The 24,113-nt window shown below is 40.9% G+C and overlaps 1 protein-coding gene across 1 annotated transcript in view; it reads left to right on the top strand.

The window, feature by feature from the left end:
- Positions 1-24,113, top strand: part of RFX4 (regulatory factor X4) — a 107,537-nt gene that overhangs the window by 49,002 nt on the left and 34,422 nt on the right. The window contains exons 11-16 of the mRNA XM_077833337.1: positions 1,011-1,069; positions 3,921-4,065; positions 8,501-8,595; positions 10,367-10,484; positions 18,370-18,489; positions 19,789-19,950. Of these exons, the coding sequence (XP_077689463.1) occupies positions 1,011-1,069; positions 3,921-4,065; positions 8,501-8,595; positions 10,367-10,484; positions 18,370-18,489; positions 19,789-19,950 (699 nt within the window). The remainder of the gene's footprint in view (positions 1-1,010; positions 1,070-3,920; positions 4,066-8,500; positions 8,596-10,366; positions 10,485-18,369; positions 18,490-19,788; positions 19,951-24,113) is intronic.

Here is a 24,113-nt window from a genome sequence, read left to right on the forward strand (position 1 = left end):
AGTGCGCATCACCTATTGATAAAGCCTGCTTTATTTCACAGCTCTCCATTCTTTGCTTTTCATGAGCAGTAAATTCCACATCAGAAGTTTAAAAAAAAAACTAATTTAGGAGAAGGATTAACTACTGATCAGCATGGAAAATTAGGAGTATGTTTTGCAGAAAGTACTCAGGACATATATTATAATAATCCACTGGATATTTTTGGTCATTACTTAGTTATTCAAAAATTATGGAAAATGTGTCCTGAGACTATTTTTGTCAGTTCTTTGACAATTCAAAACTATTGAGAATCCACAACAGTGAACTCTGTTCTGCTCATATAAATATTGGGACAATGAATGTTCTAATAAATCTGAAAATATATATTTTAACTGCTCGATGGACAATGTAGAAGGAATATGTAATACCAAGAAGTCTGACTTCAAATATCTCTATAGATTATTTGCTTTGATCTGCAGATCTTTTGTGATTATAAAATGAGAATAAACTTGAGAACACACCAGCATTTACTTGTATTTGGTGCCTGCAAATGATTACTTACTCCTGAGCATAATATTTACTCTTGCCTGTGCAGTCCCATTGAAGCCAGTGGAAGTATTGGTGAAAGAAAGCTGTATGGCTGGGAGTGTTTTCAGGATTGGGATCATAGATTTCAGATGCTGTATGTAGAATAAATATTTACAGCCCAAGTTACAAGTATGGATACCTCAATAAGATGCCCAGATCCCTTTTTGGGACACTCAAACCATCATTTAGAGATATAAATAATCCTTATACATACTTGGAACTACTGATTTGAGCATCCAAATGTAAGATTTGGATGTCCTATTCAGAAGTCCATCTTTGAAAACTGGGCAATTAATATGAACAATAAATAAGTCACAAATGTGTGTCTTAACAGAAAGGAAATTCAGTGTATTTAATTGATGCTAGTTTTAACAAAGTACTTTTATAATCAAGTTTCTTTATTTGGAATATTACCTAAATGTGTAATTCTCCTTTCCTGCAGTATCCAGGAGGTTTTCACAAATTCTCCGTCGGCAGACCTCATTAAATCATCTCTGCCAGGTAGGCATTTCAGTGGTTATCCATTCCCGATAAATTTATCCTATGCTGCTTTTGCAGACTGTTGTAACAGTTTGCTAAATCTGCAGGTTGGATATTGCACAAGGAGAAACTCTCTTGGAAGTAACAATGGTATATGAGGCTTTAGTACAGGGGTGGGCAAACTACAGCCCATGGGCTGCATCCAGCCCATCAGATGTTTTAATCCAGCCCTTGAGTTCCCACTGGGGAGCGGGGTCTGGGGCTTGCCCCGCTCCGGCGCTGCAGCTGGGGAGCGGGGTTGGGGGCTTGCCCCACTCCGTGTGGCTCCCAGAAGCAGCAGCACGTCCCCCCTCTGGCTCCTATGCGTAGCGGCAGCCAGGGGGCTCCGCACACTGCCCCTGGGGTTCCCATTGGCCAATGGCAACTGCAGGGGCAGTGCCTGCCGATGGGGCAGCGCACGGAGTCCCCTGGCCCCGCCTCCATGTAGGAGCCAGAGAGGGGACATGCCGCTGCTTCCGGGAGCTTCTTGAAAGTAAGCGCCACCTGGAGCCTGCACCCCTGACCTCCTCCTGCACCCCAACCCACTGCCCCAGCCCTGATCCCCCTCCAGCCCTCTGAACCCCTCAGTCCCAGCCCGGAGCACCCATTTGCACCCCAAAGCCCTCATCCCCAGCCCCACCCCAGAGCCCACACCCTCAGCTGGAACCCTCCCCCACACACACCCTGCCCCAGCCTGGAGCCCCCTCCCTCACCCTGAACTCCTCATTTCTGGCCCCACCCCAGAGTCTGCACCCCCAGCTGGAGCCCTCCCACACCCCAACCCCAATTTTGTGAGCATTCATGGCCTGACATACAATTTCCATACCCAGATGTGGCCCTTAGGTCAAAAAGTTTGCCCACCCCTGCTTTAGTAGTTTTGTTTCTAATATTTATTTATTATGATCTTCCATTGATAAGCTACAAAACCATCCACAAATCAATTACATGATTTGTTAAATAGTGGGGCTGATCCTGCATTCCTTATGCACCCAAAACTCCCAGTGACTTCTATGTAACAAATTCAGGATCGGATCCTAGAAGAGGTTTCAGATCCAGTTCAACCCATTGAAACCAATGGGAAACTTTCCATTGATTTTTCAATGGGGTTTGGATCAGGCCTTTGATGAGGGAAGCAATTTGTCCATTTTCTAGAGAGAAAACACCATACCTAGTTGTGACATTAAACCTCAAGTGAAAACAAAATACAGGGCAAATATTCACTTATTGTGGTTACATACTTCAGTTTAAAACCAAGTGCTCTCAAATCCTGAACACTTTACTTGTTTTTGTTAATCCAGTCTTTATTCTGGCAGAACTAGGGAGTTTTGCCTAGATAAAAACTGATTAAGCTTGTTATGCAGACTTACCACTTTGCAAAAGATGCTCTCGTGGACATACATGATGGATTGTTTTTCTTCCATAAAATTAACCTGAAAACTCGTAGCAGCATATAAAATTGAACTATTTCAACAGGTGTATTTTGTCTGTCTTTTTTCCCTTTAACATAGGACCCACTCTATTAGTTTTCTTTGTTTATCATTTGTGAGGATGGCTTGACTATATTTTTCTGTATTTTGGGGGTTTTTTTACAATGGATTATTTTCTTCTGGGGTTTTGAAATGGTTTATTTATCAAAACTTGTTTGGCATGCCCAACAGTACTTCAGTAGAGATCATTTTATAAATAAAATTACCGTTATAATGTATTAATGTTCTTATAGCTGTGAATATAAGCTTCATAATATCCCATTGTTTTACTGATAAAAATCCACCATGCAGGTCAACATACTATGTCTGTGATTTATTTTTCACTGACTCAGTTAGGCCACATGAACTGCAAAATTCACAGGGCCAGATTTTCTGATGGTATAAGTAGGAGCATCTCCCTTGACTCCTGTGGCGTTTCACCCATTGACACCAGCTGAGGGTTTGTCCCACACTGCAGTTTGAGGAGCTACACTTGAAAACTGTATCTAATGCCCCAGATTAACCCCCACAGCAGAAATACCCCCTGACGGAAGGAGATCTCAGTGAGGATGCTTTGTGGAGTTCCTCCTCCTTTAATTCATTTGTGGGGCATCCTGCTGCATGAGCTGTGGGGTCTATCCACAAACCTGGTAGATCCCCAAGAATCTGCACAGATCCACGGGAATCTGTAGAAGACCAGATCCATTCACACAGCTCTGTCCCCTCAACAGCTTCCTAAACCAGGGACTCTTCAGGCTGCCATGGCCCCCAAGGGAGACTCCTTGGAAAAGATAATACAGCCCTAATCTGGGTTGTCTTCTCTGATTAATTTACACAGGACTGATGTGTGACCCTGATCCAGCACTACCCACGTTTCTCTCAGCCTACTCCTTCCCTTTGTGCAGGGAGGCCTCTGCATGGTCCAGAGGATGGGCAGGTGGTGGTGTGGGGGCAGGTGAGCCTCCTTTTCATGTGTCAGGGGGAAGATGCACACGCAGAGTATTCCCTCCCTACATAGATTGAGGGGAAGGATCTGGGCCAATGTGTTTTTGTTCTTGGACTGACGTGGACCAAACACTGCAGCTCAAACCTTGTAGAATTAATGGTCTAGGGAGAGAGCAGTTTGATTAGAAATGCCTGTTGAGATTTGTACTTGTGGAAACCAAATACATGCTGAGTAGAACTGGCAAAAATGGCTTCAGAGTTCTCTCCAGCTACTGTGTCCAGTAACTTCGAGAAAGGATCAAGAGGTGTGTGGGGTTTGAGAATCAACTTAGTGAGGCTCACTAAGGGAGCGTAAAAGGGGATGAAGGCTATTTTTAACCTAATAAACCATGAACTAATGAGTAGATCGGATTGGATTATAGGCATCAAGAACGGTGATCCACAGTGCAGACATTACCTTTCAAATGCTGGAGGACTGGAGGAATGTGGATCTGAACAGCATTACCAAACAAACTCTCTATACCATGGAGGATTCACGTGAGGAGCACAGAAAGCTCATCATACAATGTAAGAATAAAATCCTCAAATGTGGTACAGGGAACTCTGAACTGTGTTTCCTGTTGAATGCAAAACACCACAATAATAATAATGTTCAATTTTATAATAATTGCTTTACAGTCAATCAGTTTATTAATTGAGATATTGTAGCAATGTGGTGGCACATCATTACTGGCTATTGCTTGCTTGCTGCTCAGATAAATACTGAAACACGTATCAAAGAGAAAGGTGAGCCAAAACCAAGATGTTCCACTTTGAGACATGGATATGGACAATGTTCTGTTAAAGAGATTATTTCTAGTCTTCCTAATGACTGATGCAGATCTAGGGCCCAATCCAAAGCTTATTGAAGTCAATGGAAGTCTGCCCATTGCCTTTAATGGGCTATGGATCAAGCCCCGAATCATTTTATCTGATAGAGTAGAATGATGGTTGTTTACCCAGTTATACTATTATGGGATAACTGCCTTTTGAATGGCTTTGACAGCAGGACCATTTTTGTTTGAGTCACTTCCAGAGGCTTATTTTTTTTAAAAGCACTGGTTTCACAAAGCACTTTTATCAGCAAGTTAGTCTCTGATTGGCTGAAGTTTTCTTTGTGAACTTTTAGAAGTAAGTATGTATCCCACATCCAGAAATCTGATTGGCTGACATAGACACTGCTTGGTTTATTGAAGAATGACTTGCAGAAACCCTGGAAAAGTTGTGCTTTCTTAAAGGGGCAAGTTGGTTTTAGGGTAGAGTGACCAGATGTCCTATATAGGGACAGTCCCAATTTTGGGGTCTTTTTCTTATATAGGCTCCTATTACCTCCCACCCCCGTCCTGATTTTTCACACTTGCTATCTGGTCACCCTATTTTAGGGGGAAAGCTCATCTATTCCATGTGTAAAGTAGTGACACAAGTTGCCCACAGAATGTGCATGTGATAGCCATTTCTAGCCCATAGAACTCTGACAACAAATGTGTGTGCATCCCTGGGTGTGCTACACTGAGATACTAAAGATGAGTATTCTTGTCTTTAGTAGCAGTCTCAACCTCTACCTCCAGTTGGAGTCCTCCTCCTTTCTTTCCTGAAGACGACAAAAATGCTCCCGTCTACCTCACATCCCTCACTGACCTCTGAAAGAGTCATCCCCAAGCAGGAAGAAGGCCTCACATCTCCTGACCACCTGCTGCTGGCTCCATTTGCCAGAGGAGAACTGTTCTGGGATTCTTGCCAGTTCCCCCAGCCCCTGAGTTTACCTCCTGATATGACCCTTCTGCCCACTGGTGATTGACGGGAGTGAGCCAGGAGCTGGCAGCAGTGAAAGGTTGAGAGTAGTGAGAATTCAGGACAGGACAGGGGTAAAAGATAAGCAGTTCAGGACAAGCTGAAGCCTAGAATCCAGGCTCATCCTGGTTCCCAGCAGCCAGAAAATCTCTCTTCTTCTTTAACCATCCTCAGCACACACCCAAAACCCCTAGAAATTATCTAGTTCCCAAAGGGTTAATACGTAATACCAGTAATGTTTCTGGCCCAGATTCAGGAGACCATCCCCATTTAGGAAGGACCCTTAAGCAAGTGCTAAACTTTCAGTGCATATTTAAAAACCATTAAAGTTAAACAAATGCTTAAGAACTTTCCTGAAGAGTGGATGGAATTCAGCATATAAGTGCTTTCCAGAAGGGGCCAGTCATAGCTGGGTAGCAGTTTGCAACAGAAAGGGAGAAGAGAAAGGTGTGAAAGAAGGAGAGAGAGAGGAGAAAGACCAGAAGCAGTAACCCAACCCAGTGTACGTGTTGAGGATTACATTGAGACAAGGGTATATATGTGACACTGACCTCAAGAGTTTTTTTTCCAACTTTGCATATAGTTTCTACCTCGATGAAGATCATTTAAAGATCTGTAACCAAGGATAAGTCTACAAGGAGCTAGTTCCAAAAGGTGAACCTTCTCTTTGGGGTTGTATTTTCAGCTCCTTTGCAGCAAATTCAGTACTGCTGTTGCAAGTCAGTATTTCCCCTTCTACTGGAGGGTTTACAGCAGGCTGGAAATTCAGCTTAATTCCTTTGAATCCTCCAGTAGTATCACCTCCTCTCTGTCCTCCTGTGCACTCTTACCACTCTTGATAGATTTTTTCCTCTGAATCACCAAGAACTCTAGGATAACTCTCCCATGTCCTGCCATTCCTTATTAGTATTGCAATAGTGCCTAGCAGCCATAGTCTGAATCAGAGATCACTGTGGTAAGCACTGTGTGCACACAGATTGAAAAGGTGTTCCCGGCCTTCTAAAGCTTGCCTCTCTGTCAGTGCTCAGTCTTATTTCAAATCCTGGTTGAAAACATAGGTAAGGGGAAGAGACAAAGACAAACTGTTCTGTACCTCTAAAAGGGGCTGGCGTAGGTTGGAGTCAAGTGTTGGATGAAGATTCGGGCTGGTTCTTATTTCACCCAGTCCACTTTACTTATTTGCAACACACACACACACTCACACATGCATGAAAGTGTCACATTTTTGCAGGGTGTCGCCTCACGTGGTGAAATTGGGCCCTCACTTTAGGATGATGGCATTGGGATTTCTTAATACACATGTCCAATGTAGGTTTCCAATGCTCCTTTATATCCTGCTGGTGCTGGGAAATCCCGACACTCAGCCTCCCAAGGTTACAATTTCCAACTATAATAACTGGAAAAAAATCTTCCAGATTGGCAGATTTCCACTGAACGTGATAGTCGTTTGTTAGTAGAAAGTGGCTTTTCTCGTTTTTAAGAATAGAGCTACTTTTATCATGATTTTTCTCCAGTGCTCCATTCCTTCTGGCTCCTGCAGATGTGTCTGCAACAGCTGCTTTGGGGCAGATGGTAACTTTGTAATCGGCCCTGAGTAAGGGATAGTGCATAGCAGCACTTTCCCAGCAGCTAACCAGACAACAAACTGGGACTCGGAGGATCACAGTTCCACTTGTACTCCCCTACTCACTCACAGAGAATGTAGTTGAAGCAGCTTACTCCCCACTCTATGCCCAGCCAGGTACTGGATTAAGGAGGCAGAGCGAGGGCTCCTCCTATGCCCTGTTCCGTCCACCCTCTCCCCACTGGCTTGCTTGCAGTGAGAAGTATTGGACAAATAGAGTTCTCCCCTCTGCATCCAGGGTCCTAATACGAGCAGGTCTGAGTGGGAAAGGAAGGGGAGGCTTGCTCCCCATTGTTCCCCTGGGTGGCTGAATAACAGCTGTGACAATCTACCCCTTTGTAATTAAGTCTAAATGGAATCAATGCACAGTCATTTGTAAGGCAAGGAAACTCTTAAATGCATTCCTACTGGATCCGTTGCTTCAGCTCATAACAATACTTCCCAATCTGCAGAGCCCAATCCAGGGTGGTGTTACAAAGAATGGCCATGCTGCTCAAGTGGAGAACATCCTTGTATTTTGCATTTTTTCTCCATGTCTCCTGCACTCTTCCCTAGCTGCCAACTTTGCGCTTTGCCTCGTCTCCCTGCCCCTAGCATCCACTCCAGTGGTGGGAAATTCCTCTCTCCTGCTGTTTATAATGAAGTATAAATGGATGTGCACAGCACATTTAAATCACCCTGTGACACAGCAGGTATAAAAGCATCTTTTCTTTTGATTTAGGGGACCATTTTTTGTAGCTCAATTGCAGAGCAATTCCTTGAGATGCTCAGACACATGATTCCTTGTCTTCCAATAGCTTCTTCTCCTAAATAAATTGGAGATTCTCCTATTTAATTGACACATTTGAACAGGCCATCTGAGTTTACTCTCTATATTTTTGAAAAAAATATTTGGAAGAGGATTGCCTGTCTGTAGAAACTCCTTTAGGTGTAGTCAGCATGGCATTTGTGTTTTGGCAGTAAATCACTTTATAAAAGTACACTTTTGTTGTTGTTGTTGTTGCTTGTTTGCTGTTACAACTAAATGACGGTTGCAGCTGAAGCACGTTTTCACAACTAAAGCATTATGCACTGGAGATTTGCTGACGAGAGGCCTATCAACAATGCTCATCCACTGGGTGTTTAAAAGATTCTCTATGCATTTCTAAATCAATTTCATGCATGGCCTTTTTTCCTCATGAGGGTCAAAGCCTAGCTTACTGCTCTGCACCATGAACACCATAAATGTGTTTTACTTCCGGGCATAGACAGCTGAAGCGTAAATCAAAAGATGAATTACAAATGATGGGCCAAGATCCTGCTCCCACTGAAATCCTTTAAAAACTCCCACTGATTTCCATAGGAGCAGGATAGCGACCAAGCATAGTAATGGTTTCAACCTCTTTTATGTCTTAAGGTGTACATATATACATTTATAGTTAAGTGACCTGTTGTAATTAGCTTAGCAAATTGGCGATGTATTACTGATTGTTTTGTGACAGTTGTTTTCTCTATTGTTATAACACGGAATTAAAGTCCTGATTTGGAGTATTTTTCTTTGTTTCTTAGTGTATCAGGAGTTTGATCATCTTTTGGAGGAGCAGTCACCCATTGAGTCCTACATTGAGTGGCTGGATTCCATGGTGGACAGATGTGTTGTGAAGGTTGGTAAATAGGAGTTAGGACCCGAGTCACTTAATGTGCAGTATAACCATGTGTAATATTTGTTTTAACAAAGCAATAGGTATTTAGTAGACACAGACTCAAGATGCAAAATCTGGATCCAAATTCCAGAGTCAAAAGTCAGGGAGTGTTCAGATTCAAGGCTTTCACTCATTCCATTCTAAAAATAGGAGCCATTTGCAAAATTCGGAGCTGGATCAGAGTTCAGATTTTCAACACCCCAGCGTTCAAGGGTGTATGGATCTGAAGTGTTGGTTCAGACTCCTCTGTAGTGTATAATGAATAATGTAGCATTGCAGGTGGAGATAATAAATTAATATGCCCTTTTGAGAGTTTAATGAAGATAATATTTAGTCCAGCTGATTCATTTTAGTAAATAAAGGTTAACAACGAGTTTATGGTTCAGCAAGGGATTAAGCTGGGTGATTTTTAGGAGTTGCTCTGAAACACCAGTAATAGAACTCTGACCTCAATTTTAGTATTATTTGGGTGGACACTTACTGGCTGAACTCATGAGCACTCTCGGCCAATCAGACATCAATACAATTTTATGCAGTATATGTAACTGTACAATTTGCCATATACTTTTAGCTTCTGTCTGTGAATGATAATACATTTTGTATTAGCATGTTCTGTTGGAAAATTGCAACTCTACTTCCAGAGTTCACTATAGACCTGTGTAAATAACTTAAGAACACTTCATTAAACAATATTACCTCTTTTTCTGTTCGCAGAATGTCCACAACTCCCCCCACCACCAAAAAAAATTCCTAAATGTATCAATTGTTTGAAATTATTTAATTTTTTAAAAAGTGTCTTTAGTTTATAGATTGCTGTTTGAAATCACTGTGGGTGCTTATGATGGATCATATTGGACGTGGTATTTTTTCTATTTGCTGACTAGATGAGTATAATTCTTAGGATCAACTGGGAATATAGAAAATTAACGGGTCATTTCACCTTGAATGGGCCCTTGAAATATGTGTTAGCTACTTATACTAAACAATCTGTTCCATCTTGTATTTAGCTGTGACACTCTAAGTTTTCCAGACCCGAAGAAGAGCTCTGTGTAAGATCAAAAATTTGTCTGTCTCACCAACAGAAATTGGTCCCATAGAAGATATGACCTCACCTACATTGTCTCTCTAATATCCTGGGACCAACACGGCTACAGTAACAGTTATAGAAAATGAGCTTTTGAGAGTGTAAACTTACAATATGCTTTCTGAGAAGTATAATTGTGAGTAAAACATGATCATCTGAGTGTTCACAGAAAGAAAATGCAAAGAGGATGTGAACGCACCAAGAGCCAATTAGTTTAAATTAATTAGATTAATACATTATTTTTGCAGTATATTCCAAGCAGTATTCATTATAAATTTTCTTCCTGAACTAGAGTATTGCCAAAAAGAGAGTCAAATTAAGATGAAGACCTGGATGTTGTTAGGCAGTCTGATAAATCCCTTCATTATTTATAATCCAAATGTTACCCTCCAGAAGCATGAGCATTTTCTGTTTTAGAGATTATAATTTTATTGTAAGCTTCTTCTTCCTGCAAACTAATGTGTATAGAATTATCATTACGGGATGGCTTCATGTGTGTCTGTTTTAATTTTTATCCTAATTTTCTTACAGTGGGATGTAGTTTTAGTTAAGGAAATGGATGGACATGGGCAGTGTTGGGCTGGGACAGACAATGGAAATGAAAATGAATGTTTGTTATCCATGTGAAATATATATATTTTCTTGTAGGTAGCTGCCAAGAGACAAGGCTCTTTGAAGAAAGTGGCTCAGCAGTTCCTCTTGATGTGGTCCTGCTTTGGCACACGAGTGATTCGGGACATGACTTTGCACAGTGCACCCAGCTTTGGTACTTTAATTTTAATTTTACTGATTGTTAGCACAGTAAAAAATGCTAGATCAATAGCTGTCATGCACTTTTGAGTGATGATCCCCTCTGATTTTCACGTTTATAACTTTTTTTAAAAATCTCTTTTTGGGGTTGAAATTTTCAACAAATTTTCTGCCTCTAGGTCATTTTTTCTGTTGCTTTTGAACAAATTCCCTTCAGTTGTTTTTGATGTCCATAAGAGTGGAAGAATATAAACATACCCCATTTTAAAAAAAAAAGAAAGGAAAAAAAAGGTTGTCCTGTTTCTTTTCACACAGAACTGTGCTTTGAAACCTGGTGTGTAAATAGTCCCTACTGAGGAGTATGTGTATGTACAAATTGAATTAGTCAACAATAGGAATGATGGAAAATTGGCTATTGTGCTTTTGTGTTTTCATAAGTGCACACTTGTCAATGTATGTTATTAGCAGACTAATAATAATGAGGATTGTGAGAGAGCAGCCCTGAGCCACTAGCATGTTTTCTTCCAGCAGTGCTTTATTGTGTTTTATTCTCTTAGGTGATGCTTAGATATAGGGGTGCTGGGCACCCCTATAGATAGAAAGCTTCCGAGCTTTGTTCAGGTACCAGTAAGCTGAGGGGAGCAGATTTTGGAGGCAGGCAAGAACACTATGAAGTCCCACATGGGGCACCTGGGAAGCTGGCCATGAGGACTCAGTATTACTAACCCCAAGCAATCAAAAATTGTGTGTCAGGCCACACAAAATCATGGGACTGGCTTAAAAAAAAGTATGTTTTTTTTAAAATGCATTTTGGGTGCTTTTATTTATCTTCTGGTTTTTGAATCTCTAGAGTGCGTGTGGGTCACATTTTTAGGTTTTACTCCATGACCATAAAGGCTAGAAACTTACTTTTTTAATGCAAGCTGAGATTCTCACATATTTACAAGCTGCCAGGAGCTGAGGCTTTAAGAACAACACCAAATACCACACAACTCTTGATAAAATCTCAAGAGCTGGCCTCACTGTCTTCTGAGAACCTTCAGGAGCATTTTGATCTGTGGTTGGTCTTCATGGCTTCCCTGTTGTCAGTTTCTTCTAAGCACAGCTTTTCAGCAAGCACAACAGTGAGTTGCCACTCCTAGCAGGCAGTGGGATAGTGAAAATCCTTAAAAGGCCTCTATGCACAGCTTTTGTATTCACTGGATTGTGCTGAAGTACCAGAGCCCTGACCATGTTTGATATCTATCCCCTCTCATATGCGCTCTCCCCCTTATTCACCAAAACTCTTTTCACTGTGGAAATAGAGATTGCTCGCATTGCTGAGCATTGCATACTTCTCTGCACAATGCAGAAACCTCTTGGAACAGGTATTGAGCAAACACTGAGTTCTGAGCGTTTTGGCTCTCTGCAGCACTCAGCTGCAGGAGCAGCCTTTATATGCAAAACACTGTGTAAATGCAATGTTGAGGTCACACTGATAAAATCATGAAACGTCAAAAATGCAAGTTAAGGTTCCAAAAATTGTGCACTCTCTATCAAGCTGTACATAAGCAGTATTTTAAATGCCTATTTAGGCTAAATGTGTAGCCTAATAGAATACTGTTTTTTGTAAAATGTATAAAATAAAATATACAGGATGTGTAGTCACACACGTATACCCCTCTCTACACAAAATAGAGCTATTTAGATAGAATGGTGTATTAGGAAAGAGCATATCAGCAGCCACATGCGATGTGCTTTCCATGGCATCTGGAGAATTACTCTATACAATTCTAGTAAGACAGGTCTTAAATGCATACTCCATCTTAAAAGTATGTTTAAAATCAATTGCTGTCTCTTAAAAGTATTGGAAATTTAATTACATTTGTAGTCACCAGCTACATCTGTTAAGAGTCTGCTTTCAAATTATTATAGCACATGTAAAATCAGTATAAACTGGTTTTCTGAAAATAATGCATTTTTAAAGGATATAAATAATATAGTATAGAATTTTTTAACGACTTGGGTTTGATAATGCTGCTTGCAGCAGTAGTGAACAGGATTATCATTTACATCTTCATTATGGCACTGTAAACTTCCTAAGGTTTTCTTATAATAAGCCCATGTAAGCTTTCTTTCTTTTTACCAATACACACTGACTCTGTGAATAAGAGCTTTTAGTTGTTTTTAACGGAACCCTTGAATTTCTCCCCTCTGGGTCCAAAAGTGCAGGTCTATTGAAGTCAGTGGGAGTTTAGAATGAGCAAGGACTTCAGATCCTCAAAGGGGATGAGTATTGAAACCACATCCAGACCCCAGTATAATAAAATTTGGCTATCACTGCTCCCACTTCTCAAAAAGTGACTGACATGTTATTTAACATCATCAGCTGAATTATAATCTCTTGAATGAATGCTGTAATATTCTAATTACAAAGCCATTGTATTGCATTATAGCTGAGCATGTTCCAAAAGTCTAATATCCTCTGAATTTAAACGTATCAGAATCAGACCTGAGGAACTTGTTGTGGGCTTAATTTAACACAGTTCTTCCTCTCTTTTTATAGTATCATGCATTTTTAATGAGTACTGTACAATAGAGGGAAACAAAGATGACATTGATATATTTTAGATATTGTCTTCTATATAAATTTGTTCTTATCTTAGATGAAAACTTGTGTATTTTGGCTACATTGATGACTATATAAACAGGCACTGATTTTCGGGATCATTCTAAGCAATAAACAATGCCAGATCTTTATGCTGTTATTGTTTTAAAAAACAAAAAAGCATTATTTGAGAGTGTGTTTGAAACAAAAACATGATAAAAATCACTTGTTTGATGCTGTAGTCATTCTTATATACAGTAAAATATATTTTAGCTTTGTCATCATTTCATGATCTGGAAATTTGACTACAGAATGTTTCACAACATGTCACTGGGCTGGTAGTATATATCCTGAAATGACATATAGATCTGACTCTGGGCAAAGCTTTTAAGTATGGTGCATGGCATGGGCAAGTCAAAATGATTCCTGGCAGACAAAAGCTCATCTCTCTCCTTTCTCTCTCCCTCTACCCGTCTTCTGTCTAGGCATATCAAAGGCACAGTCGGTGGCAATGTTTTGGTAATGCATCCTGTGTATTAAAACAACTAATTAGTAAAAGGAGCCTTCCAATCTTCCCCAGAGCTATATATCTCTGTTTTACAATACTTGTACATAATTCCTGGCTTTTGTGAAAGCTGCTGATGTTTACTGTGTATTAGCTGGATAGAACAGCTGTAATAATATCCTGATTGCATTCAATTTGGTCTTTTTGAAAAGAGAAACAAAAGCAATTTATTACTGTAGGTACAGTATCTAGGGGGCTTTTTATCTCTCACTAAATGAATATATATTTTATGAGACACAGATGAATCCTCTTCAGTACCTACAGCTGTATTTGAAAGAGCCAGTCGTAGGTCCCTGCTAAATACAGTAGCGTGCAAAACAAAATATAAACATAAAATATAAACAGTTGTACATGAATAGCTGCTCAGTAAGTAACTGATGTGCATATCCTGAAACTGGTTTCATTTTATATCTTACATTTAACTTAATTAATTTAAAATGTAAAATGATTGCATTCATTTGATACAACACCTCTTGATGCAGAGTGTCTTATAAATTCTGTCTCAAACATTCTACAGAATTAAAAAATATCAAATAGTAAAAGAAGAGGAAAATTCAGAGAGAGACAAGGGGACCAGATAGTTTTTTAAATGGTGTACTCAGTATTATCAACCCCAAGTGTTCAAAAATCAAGAGTTAGGCCCCAAATATCATGAGATTTTAAAAAATAATAAATCTTGGGTTCTTAGTATTTGTCTTCTAGCATGTGAGCATTTAGGGTTTCTACTTTCAGGGTTTTCTCTGCAACCTTAGGGCTAGAAACTTTCTTTTATTTTTTAATGAAAGATGAGATTGTCACGTAATTACCTGTCTCCAGGAGCAGGGGCTTGAAGGATGAACACCAAATATCCTGAGACTTGTGATTAAAATTGTGAGACTTGGAAACGCTGAATATTAGGCCTGATTCGCCTCTTGTCCGGATCAGTAATGACTCGAAGTCAACAGAGGTACAAACTTGTGTGAGACGAGAACCAGGCTTGTTCTAGGGCATAATGCTCCAGTTTTTTACGCTGGTGAACCCCAATGGAGTTACATCAGTATTAAACTGGACTAACACAGTGGTCCATCAGGCCCATTGTGTTCATAACACTTCTAAACAGAGTAGGATTCTACAACATTGTAACCGATGTTAAGCATTTTGAAAATAGCTATCTTATTCCATTTGCAGTTTTTACAAGACTTCCAGTTCAAAAACTTTATAAAACTAAACAGCTACAGAGCTTGGCTAAGGCTCTCCACTACATTGCACCTTATTAGTCATTTTAATTTCTGTAAGATGGCTGTGAAGTACACAGTTTTGATTTGCACAGGTGTAAATGATCACAAAAGTAGAGAATCAAGCCCTTTATATTCGCCAGTGGAAGATTATTTGCCCATCACTACGCATGTGTTCTATTTATAAAAAGGTCCGATGTTCTTGTTTTTGGTCTTGCGCCAAGGACACAAAGCATCTGTTCTCCCCTCAGTGTGTGTGCATAACTCCCATGAATGACAATGGAAGTTACGCATGCGTGCATTGAGAGAATGGAACACAAAGACTAGAGCTGTTGCAACTGAAGAAGAGTGTGTGCACAGTTGCTTTGAAAGCCTAATTACCAGACAACATTGCATTGCATAATGACATGGGGCCTTTCAGACTGCTTCTCCTACGCTCCACTTGCACAGTATATACGAGCAAAGAACAGCATATTGGTGGAACAGCTGTAGGTACTCGTTAAGGTAGAAACAGGCTTCCCAATATAAGCTCAGCTTTCAACCTCCTCCTCTAACTTCCTCCAAAAAACCAATCGTTCTGAAATTACGTATGTAGCATCCCATTCCAGGGAAGGATTTTGTCTCAAAAGTTTGTTAAAAAATCAGTAAAGAAATTTGAAAGTTTTGGGCCAGATCCTGGGCTGTGACCAAGGACCTGCCTATGGGAGAGAGAGCCTCTCTCTGTCCCCAGCTGCCATCTTTGTGAGCAGTGAGCTGACATCTCTTGACTTTTAAGAAAGGGGCCCGTTGGCAGAACATTCTTTTGTGAGGGGCCCTCCATTTTGGAATTCACCCTCCCGTTATCCCTAGGTTTGAAATCGACAAATCCATTGATATTCAGAGCACAACGAAAAAGCCATCTCTTTTTCCAGGTTTTGAGGAGTGATGAGTATATTGAGGGCTTGTATTTGTGGTTGCGGGATTTGGGGTCTATGGGTGTAGCTGATTTCTGATTTCTTTTCAGCTGGCTATTTTCTCTGGTGTTGGGGTGGCTGGTGGGTTTACTTTTATTCCAGTCTGACTGTATTCACTCCTGCCAAAGGTACCTAAAGCCTTTGATAGGCCTTTTTAAATGTACCATGCAAGTACAAATAAATATATCTAAAATTTACTAATCGTTGGTGGAAAGCCAATATAAAAAGAGCAAGTTAAATTTCTCACTAAAGTGACTCTTCATAAAAAAAAAGTGAAGTATTCACCCAGCTCTGTTGTATAATATAGATAATACAGCTGGTTGAAGAATAATAACCCCAAATATCAAAGTTTCTATTTTGCAGTGGTTGATACAGACCCATTTTTCTGTTTTGTACAAAAACAGTTTATTGCAACTTTTGTCTAAAGTGTTATCTAGATGTTTATGCACATTGTTTGTTTATCAAAGAGCTGGTTTTGGTAAATGAAAAATTTTGAAGATATTTTTATCAAAAAATCAATACAAATAGTGATTTAAATTTTTACAAAAAATGTCATGGGAAATTTTTAAAATTACAAAAAAGAGGGTCAACATGTCTTTGTGATCTTTTCATTTTTGCAAAAAGATTGGTTCTGGAAGAAAAAACATTTAGTTTTAAAAATATATATATCATTCATCTCTAGTAGATGCCAGTATGCTCTTCAGACAAAGTAATCTGTCTTGATTTTCTTCTTTGCTTCCTATCTTCTATACACTGCTGAATCTGCCCAGTGATAGCATATGGACATGTCTACTTCTCACACTGAGTCCTTGTATAAATTTTTAGGTCTCTGTCTATGGAGGCTAGAGGAAAAGTCAATTTTTCCCCAGTACTGCTTCCCTCACGTCTGTTCTCTGCTTCTTGGCATTTCTCTAATTGAACTGAGACCTGAAACTACACGGGAAACTCTTCTTTCCCTGTCCAGATCCATATCTGTATAGCATGTCTCAAATTGCCTCCTAGGAAGTGGCTTGCCGGGAACCACCAAGAAATGTGCTTGGAACTTCCAAGACTGATGGTTGTTAAAGATAGTGATGCCTGTCCCTCATGCTGGGAGATGGCAGGCAAAGCCAAAACATTCAGGACACTTCCTATTCCAACTATAGTAATGTGGTACTTAATAATGTGACAGATGCCTCATGTGGAAGGGCTGATGCCAGAGATATTGACGCTAATTTGGTTGGCTGAAGCCTTTCCATGTGGGGCATCCCACAGTTGTTGCTAGCACGTTTGGGAAGTAGTGGAAACCTCATCTGTCGAATTATTCAAAGATAGACTGGATAAAACCCTCAAGATGTGCCATAGGGATGGACATTTTACTTAAGGAGTCTTTTAGTCTCTCATTGATATCATTGTGTCATATACCTTCTCTGATGTCTTAGGTAGCTTGGAATTGTCATGCCAGAACATATCATTGGTCTATCCCATTCAGTATTCTACATCTGTCAGTAATCTGATGCTTCAGAGAAAGGCAGAAAAGTATGCTATACTGTTCTTGGCCAATTTTACAATGCTAGGACGTGAGAGCAAAATATTTATTTCCAGCTCTCAACTCAGTGACCAGTTTACATCCTAAAATGTGCTGATTCTTAACACTTGTAATTTTTAACCTATTAGTCTAACCACAAACATAATCCACCTCCAGACGTATAATTATGAAAAATGAGAAAGTTCCTTATTTATAAATTCTTCAGACTGTACCTATCCTGACTGACAATGCTTCCTGTTAAAGCAACTTATTTTAAGGTGTTTGGGCATCCTATCATACAGAATAATGGCTTTGATTCTTGGCAACACTAATGACATTACCAGAGAGTTGGGAAGGAAATGTTCTGGCTTTAAAGGTCCTATATAAATGGTACCAACGCCCAATCGGCTGAAAAATGCTAACAAAAAGATAATCAGACTCTTGCTGGGAAGATGCTGAAGGAAGGTTGGGGTCCAGGTCCCGTAGTTTCTGACCTTCACCATATCCCTCCCTTCATCTTTCTAGTTTAAAGCCCCCATGGACAGTCCAGCTAGCTCAACAATACTTTGTGCTAGTGTATTTGACAGGAATAGATTTTTATATTTTGATTCATTTCCTGCTTTCCCAGACCGCCCCATCTGACTTAGTAAGTGCTTGCTTGGATATAGGAGAGAGAGCCTGGTCCAAAAGGCAATTCTTGCTCAAGATTTATAATTCCTACAGAATGATAGTTATTTGTCAGGACACTTTTCTCAAGAACCGGACCCCAGAGACACAAATTTTACTTCTGAGAAATGATCCCAGAATTCACATAAATCTGTATAAATCCAGGTACAAGTACACTGTGGCAAGCAGAACCCAGACACAAAAACACCCTCCCCTCTTAACTTGCCTTTAACATTGACAGATGACTCACTTTTCAGTAAGAGACATGGTTCAGTAGCAGGACTATACAGGGGCCAGTGGTATTCAGTGATTTGGGGTTGTTTTTTTGGTAATACTGTAATCATTTGTGTGATAAATGTATTGAGACCATTAATTGCTTTTATGTTTGTTCATATTATTTCATTCCCAGGGTCTTTTCACCTTATTCACTTGATGTTTGATGACTACGTATTATACCTGTTAGAATCACTGCATTGTCAGGAGAGAGCTAATGAGTTAATGAGGGCAATGAAAGGAGAAGGAAGCACAGGTGAGTTTGTTTTCTTAGCAGTACCTTACATACCTTCTATAATTTTATTCTCTGTGATTCACCCATTTCTGTACATGGGCATTTCCCTATCCCCATTTACCCTAATCAGGCCTTTCCAGAAGGAATGTGTCATTTTTCAGCTGTATTATGTCAGACAAGTCAATTATGAGCCTCTCTGGTTAGTGAAAAAAGAACAGGAATACTTGTGGCACCTTAGAGACTAACAAATTTATTAGAGCATAAGCTTTCGTGAGCTACAGCTCACTTCACCGGATGCATTCAGTGGGGACATTGAGTGTCCTGAAATTGATTTTTAATTAGACTGCCTGCTTCATGCTGTAACTATTGAGTTTAGTTATGAAAGTCTGAAAATTTCAACTCCTAAACCTGTATTTGAGATTTCAGCAAGGGAGTTTTATACTGAATGTTCACATCAACTAACCTATAAAACCACAGTCACATTTAAGTGACACGTGTCTTGATTCCCCTCTCCCTTACACTGGCTTTACAATAATATGTTCACTGTCTTTGGTCGGGTTACTCCTGATTTTACACCACTGAGTCTGAGAAGAGAATTGGGGTGAGTGACTTTCATTGGATAAGATTAAAGCCAAAGCTATGATTTATGATATACCAATGTTCAACTTCCAAAGAAAAAAATCTACATTATCAGTAGAAATACAGATGCCAGATACTCAGTGCTGTATGCTCAGGTACTTCAGTGCAGCCCCAGCGGTGTGGAGATCACCTGTAACCTCCCAGTTCAGGATGCATGTGATGAAAAAGAGTCCTAGCAGGCATAGAGTCAGTGGAGCCAGCTTCCATCCCTCCCTGAAGCTACAATTAATTTAAATGGGAGTTGTATGGCTAAATCCCCTAGCTGGCTTTTGAAAAGCTCACTCATCCATTTTAGCATAGACTAAATATGACACCTAAGGTTTGGAAGGATGATCCAGTAGTTAGGGTGCTAGCCTGTGACTTGGAAGACCCAGGTTCAAATCTATGCTCCACCACAGACTTCCTGGGTAATTCATTTATCCTCTCTGTGCCTCAGTTCCCCATCTGTAAAATGGGCATAAGAGTACCTCACACTGATGTTGTGAGGATAAGCATGTTAATGATCAGGAGATGGGGCCATGAAAATGGGGCCATGAAAATACCTACGATAAAGACAGATTTATGTAATTCCTCCACACACCAGAGTTTACATCTAAAATTAACTTTTCTAAGTGATCTATTTCATAGGGTTCCACGAGCCATATTTAACAACATTTTTATGACCTGTCTCCCAATCTTCAGCAGAAATACGAGAAGAAATTATATTGACAGAACCTGCTCCTCCAACTCCTTCGCCAGTGCCATTCTCTCCAGCTAAATCTGCCACCTTGGTGGAAGTGCCATCTGCACCCTCACCTGTGAGCAGTCAATCCCCAGAGTACGCTAGCATAGCAGCTACAACAGGTAGGTAGGCTAAGGATGGCTGGTTCTTGCATTCTTTTTTCCAAAAAAATATTGTCAAAAAACCAAAAGCCTGCAATAAAAATTGTGAGCAATGTGTCAGTATAGAGCCACTGTCTCTGAAGTCGCCCTCTCAAAATGGACTCAGCATATGTTCCTTATTTATAATTGTAAATAGATATTTTCTTTATATCTTGCCAAACATGGCATGCAGTGCAATTGAAAAAGGATCCAATGTGTGCATGGATTCCTGGACATCAAGATATAAATTTGTAAAAGCAGATGGAAATCTCAATACATTATGGACTCTATGCAGATGTCTGGGGCCCTTGGAAGAAGAGGGCCACAATTTTGTTCCAAAATGTTTTCAAACCTCAGTTTAAAATCGCATATTTCTAGCAATACTTTAAAAGAGCCTTTTCTAAATACAGCACTTTACAGGGCTTCTCGCAACAAATTTTTGGGTGGCCTCAGTGTGTGGCCACTAACTCTTGCTGGTAGCCGCACAGACACTTTTTCCTAAAATTATTTATTTTTCCTAAATTAATAAAGTAATATGCACATATATACATCTAAATCATTGTAATTTATTTATGTAAGGTTTTGGGCTTTTTTTTGCGGACTCAATAATAAAAATAATGTAGTTATCTCTATTCTTGACTGGACCTAACAGAATAGAAACACAAATAAGGTGCTTTGCATGTTCTTGTCTTTTTTTATTATTGTTTCTTTTGCTTTTTTGGTAAAAATGGTTGTACAACAATTCTGAAGTAAATTTTAAAATGCTTTCACATAATAGAAGTCCAAATAATAATGAAAAACATATCTGGGCGGCTTGGGTCTGGGGAGGGGAGAGTCGGGGAGGATGCTCAGGATGGCTGAGGGGAGGGGAGGACACGCGCCCCCCCTCCCCCCGGCCTCCTCACTCTGCTGCTGGTTCGCCACTCACCTCCTTACTCCCCCGCTGCTCGCCTCCTCACCACCCCTTGCCTTCTCACCTTGCTCCTTAAGCGCTGTGTGTCCCACCTGTGCCTCCAGAGAGGCGGCGCATGCAGCAACAGGGAGAAAGAGCAGTGTTCCCACTAATTTTTCCCACCCATGTGCACCAATATGGAGGTGATGTGTGACCTTCACCTTCATATTGGTGCACAAAACAAAATTCATGTGATGGGGGTGGGGCCAAGGGGGAATGTGGCAGGGCTGGAGCAGAGGGTTGAGGTGCAGGGGTATGAGGGCTCTGTCTGGGTGTGTAGGCTCTGGGGTGGGGCCAGGAATGAGGGGCTCAGGGCTGGGGCAGAGGGTTGGAGTGCAGGGGTGTGAGGGCTCCAGCTGGGGGTGCAGGCTCTGGGATGGGGTTGGGGATGTGGGGCCGGTCCCCAGGCGGGTTCCCTGAGTGCCTGTATGGTGCTAAATAGGCTGCTGCATGGCCGTGCAGCTTACAGGGAACTTGGAGGGGCTGATGCTTCCCCTCCCCCCAGCCCAGGAAACTGCCGTGGCCACAGGGAAACCCCCTAGTGGCCGCATGCAGCCACTGTGGCCACATTTGAGAAATGGTGCTTTAGAACACCCTCGATGACTTAACACACACTTTCTCTAAAAATGGACACAGTTTGAATGGGCCAGATTTATAAAGCTATATAGGCTCTTAGCGGGATTATCAAAAACACCTCAACTCCCAATTCCCAATGGTAATAGATCCTGTCTGCATCTTCAGGTGCCTAAATCCTTTAAAAGTCTGGCTCAGTTGCTCTAGGGTTTGTTTTGTTTTTCTGTTTTAACGCTTTGTTCATACCTTTCAACATCTTACAAGGACAGAATTTAGGAAATGAAGGCCTGTGGCTTGTATGCAACTGCATGCCTATAACTGCACATATAATTATAGCAGTTTCAGGAACACACTGTGTATCAAATGGGCATGTAAAAGTCCTAATTAATAATTTGTGCATGAAGATACTCCATTTGTGACTCGGGATTGCAAAAATTGCAAATGAACTAGTAGGCACACAACTGGCTTGCAATTTGGTGTATACAAGTGGGCCTCTATACTCTGCATGTGAAATTCCTCTCATAGGCTCTCTGATATGAAAGACAGATTGTACATTCTGAAGGTGGTGGCCAGGGCCAGTCATGACCTTCAAGTCTCTGGGGTCAAAAATATTTTGTTTTCCTAATTTGAGTCTGCAAATGCAGGAAAGGAGTCAGGAACTTGAATGACTGTCAGAAGACATTCCAGGCACCTGATGCTGCCCTGGCTACTCAGTGGTGAAATGAATGATATAACTTTCACTTTTGGAGGACTCTAGAGTAGCAACAAAAGCTTCTAGAAAAATGCCAGGAAGTGGCAATTTACCATCCTAGAGAATCAGACAGTAGTTAAAGGACTAATAAAGGTTTCTGCCAAATCTTTTTCATGCCTTCAAAGACATCCCAGGGAACCACAGTGTGTATTTGTGGCTGAAATAGATTTAAGAGCATTTTAATCCTACATAGCATTGTGGAAACCTCAGGTTTGCTTGTTGTTTGAGACTTTAGAATCATAGTCTAAAGTTTAGAGTGTATTTGGTGTGAAAATACAACAATCCCATGTCCTGAACAGCAAGACCACAAGACCAGAGTCATGTGGTTCTTGGACATGAAGGGTGAGTACCACTGTTCCCTCTAAGCTGTGTGCATGTGCACACAGATCCTAAACTCCGCACACACGGCGAAACACCGCGCACACAAAAAATGAAATACTACATCAGAGCCAGGCTGAAATATCATTTACAGGCGACTTTTGACATTGTTCGCCTGCCATCTATCAACACAGCCAGATTCTACTAGCTGGCAAGGGGGGGAAAGGGAAAGGAGGGCAATGAATCGTACCCCTCCCCACCATCATTTCGAATGTGAAACGTTGATCACGTCGGGACAGTCGGGACCCACGCATCTCATTGTAGTCTGTTCGTTTGGCTGTGTACAAACTCAAGTACGTGTGAATAAGTCAAAATGCCTGGCCATAGTTGCTAAGGAACTGCAAAGATTTCCCAGAAATGAACAAAGGTAAGTGTTGTTTTCGTGACTGAAATCTTTCAAAGGCATTGGACTTCATACATTTTCTCGTGATGTTTTACCATTCTCCTGCATTTTTTTGCCACAGATGCATGAATGTGATCGGAGCTATGCACAAACTTCCGGTATCCTGATCTGAATGATCTCCCATTTGCCCTTTTGTCGAGTTACGCTGTTAAGCACATTGAAATAGTAGCCATTTCTTAGAAGTATTAATTTTAAATAAACCAATCTGGTAAAAAATCAATCCCAAAAATGTCACTATCTAGAGGTCTAAAGCATAAAAGAACAGCGACTTCATTTAAATCTGGATGGCTGGATGAGACTATAGAGTCGGTTACACCAAAGTCATGTAGGCCTGGGCTACACTGGCAGGGGGTGGGGGGGGTGGGGGTTGAACTAAGATACGCAACTTCAGCTACGCTATTCATGTAGCTGGAGTCGAAGTATCTTAGTTCGACTTACCTGGCCAACCTCATGGCAGCAAGTCAACCGCGGTGGCTCCCCCGTCAACTCCGCTTACTCCTCCTGCCAGGGTGGAGTACAGGAGTTGATTCAGGGATCGATTTATCATGTCTAGATGAGACGCGATAAATCGATCCCCGATTGATCACTACCCGCCGGAAAATGTACCCATAGTATAATGCTTGTTAAACTTTGTGAAATATTCACATATAATGAGGACAATGGAGTGGTTTATGTATATTGTCGAGATGCCAGAGCTTCGGGAGAATTTTCAACAGGAAGAATGTGGAACTATTTATGGAAGTTGAATTTCTTAAAGCGTCATCTGTCAAGTAAGTCTCATATAGATGGTATAACAAGACTTAGGCCTGGCCTATACTGGGGGGGGAAGGGGAGGCGGCGTTCAAACTGAGATACGCAACTTCAGCTACACTATTCACGTAGCTGAAGTCGAAGTATCTTAGTTCGACTTACCTGGCCGTCCTCACGGCGGCGAGTCTACTGCGATGGCTCCGCCGTCAACTCCATTTACTCCTCCTGCTGAGGTGGCATACAGGCATTGATTCGGGGATCGATTTATCGCGTCTAGACAAGACACGATAAATTGATCCCCGATAGATCGATCACTACCCTCCGATCTGGCGGGTAGT

This window comes from Eretmochelys imbricata, chromosome 1 (assembly GCF_965152235.1).
Source record: "Eretmochelys imbricata isolate rEreImb1 chromosome 1, rEreImb1.hap1, whole genome shotgun sequence".
NCBI lineage: Eukaryota > Metazoa > Chordata > Testudines > Cheloniidae > Eretmochelys > Eretmochelys imbricata.